Source organism: Buceros rhinoceros, unplaced genomic scaffold, assembly GCF_000710305.1.
Source record: "Buceros rhinoceros silvestris isolate BGI_N320 unplaced genomic scaffold, ASM71030v1 scaffold20658, whole genome shotgun sequence".
Classification (NCBI taxonomy): domain Eukaryota; kingdom Metazoa; phylum Chordata; class Aves; order Bucerotiformes; family Bucerotidae; genus Buceros; species Buceros rhinoceros.
In genome coordinates this window covers 7,673-9,395 of record NW_010427683.1, presented here as the reverse complement: position 1 = coordinate 9,395, position 1,723 = coordinate 7,673, and the positions used below count along the sequence as shown (strand labels likewise).

The 1,723-nt window shown below is 57.2% G+C and overlaps 1 protein-coding gene across 1 annotated transcript in view; it reads left to right on the top strand.

The window, feature by feature from the left end:
- Nucleotides 1-3: 3 nt before the first annotated feature.
- MRPS7 (mitochondrial ribosomal protein S7) overlaps nucleotides 4-1,723 on the top strand; it is a gene marked incomplete at its 5' end in the record, with an annotated part of 2,275 nt that continues 555 nt past the window's right edge. The window contains 3 exons of the mRNA XM_010142014.1: nucleotides 4-38; nucleotides 333-396; nucleotides 1,102-1,269. Of these exons, the coding sequence (XP_010140316.1) occupies nucleotides 4-38; nucleotides 333-396; nucleotides 1,102-1,269 (267 nt within the window). The remainder of the gene's footprint in view (nucleotides 39-332; nucleotides 397-1,101; nucleotides 1,270-1,723) is intronic.

Sequence of the window (1,723 nt, the reverse complement as noted above, 5' to 3'; positions counted from 1 at the left end):
ACTCTTTCCAGCTCTGTGTTCAGCGACCCAATGATCAGGTCAGAGAAGGCGTTGTCTCCTCTGTGGGGTCCCACGGAGCCAAAGTGCTCGGGAGCTGCGCGCTCCTCCTCAGCCTTCACTGCTGCGCTGCCCGCTGCCTTCTGCGCAGTCCCTTTGCTGGGGTGAATCTTCTCCCGCAAAGCCAGTCCACTGACTGGCAGCGAGCAGAGAGAACCACAGCAGAGCTGGCAGCGCCCAGACGTAACCACGGGAACAGCACGAGGCGGGGGGTGTATTCTGTGGGTGTCAAAGTGGGAGTTTAAATCAGATGGCACCTGGCTTTGTGTTCACAGTAAATTCACCAATATGATGATGAAGGGTGGAAATAAAGTGCTGGCCAGAAGCCTCATGACTCAGGTGAGAACTCCTCTTTCTTCTCACTCTTAAGTTAAAACCGCACAACGCAGAAGGGTGGGACATTACTGTCACCGTTCTGCCTGTGACAAGCTGTGGGTTTTGTACGAGCCCCAGCCTCATTCAGCTCCCAGACCCGGGGGTGACAGCGTAGGAGGTTCTTCCACTCCCCAGTATCTCTTGGGCCTTATGTACCGCATAAACTCGGAGAAGACCTTTTCTCAGAAGATCGGCCTTCCAGCTCTCTCCCATGCCTTCTCTTCTGCGTAACTTGCCATTGAAGTCCCACAAAGGTGACACCTCTGTGACCCAGCTGTGAACCCTGCTCTGACCAGCAGTGACTGGTATTAGCTGCTGGTCCCATCTGGTGGGTTCCACCCCTGAAAGTCCTTGAAGCACATTGCCCAGGTGTTCCCCAGGTGAGCACGGAGGAGGCTTTGGAGGGGAGGATGCTTAGTGACAGCAGACACTTTGTCCCCTCCCTTCCCTGGCTCCTGGCCCAGGTCTGTGCTGCTCGGCCTCCTCACCCCAAATGCAGCATCTGATCAAGAGACTGAGGAGCTGGAAGAGAATCCCCAACTGGGCTGTTGCCTCTAGGCTGAACAGCCAGCTGTCTGAGTGAAAATGGGGAGCTCGTGAAAGGGATGTCACCTCATGAAGTGGGTTAATCCGTCTGCTCTGCCTCTGCTGCCTTGTCTTTGTCCCCAGACTCTCGAGGCCATCAAGAGGAAGCAGCTGGAGAAGTACCACAAAGCTCCGGAAGATGAGAGGGAGTCCATTGAATGCAACCCTTACGTCATTTTCCACCAGGCCTTGAAAAACTGCCAGCCCATCATCGGGCTCAGCAGCATCACAAAGGGAGGCAAAACCTACCAGGTGAGCGGGCTGGCCTGGCAGCACACCTGCCTGCGGAGAATTAGCAGTTTTCTACCCCTTCAGCTCTAGCTTTCCTCCCCTCACATGAAAACAGCGCTTAGAAGCTGTGTCCCAGACCAGGACCTCAGCGCAGGAGCACGGTGGTTCCCCTGTCAGCAGCGGTCTCTGGCTCTCTGACGAGATGAGGTGTTGCCTGGGTGGAGGTCCCACAGCCCGGGGGCAGGTCGGTGAGCAGAACAGGTCAACTAGACACAGGCGATATTAAAACACGAGCAGAACCTGCCTGGGCTCTGCAGCACCTGAGGCCTGGTGGAGAAATGAGACGAGGAGGCCGTGCTCTGTCACCGCTGCAGGGGAGCGGTGCCCATCTGCCCTGGCACAGCCAGGCCCGGGTCCCGCTCCCCGACGGGCCAGCAGCCAGGGGTTGTGTCAGCGCTCCTGGTTTGGCACGCAC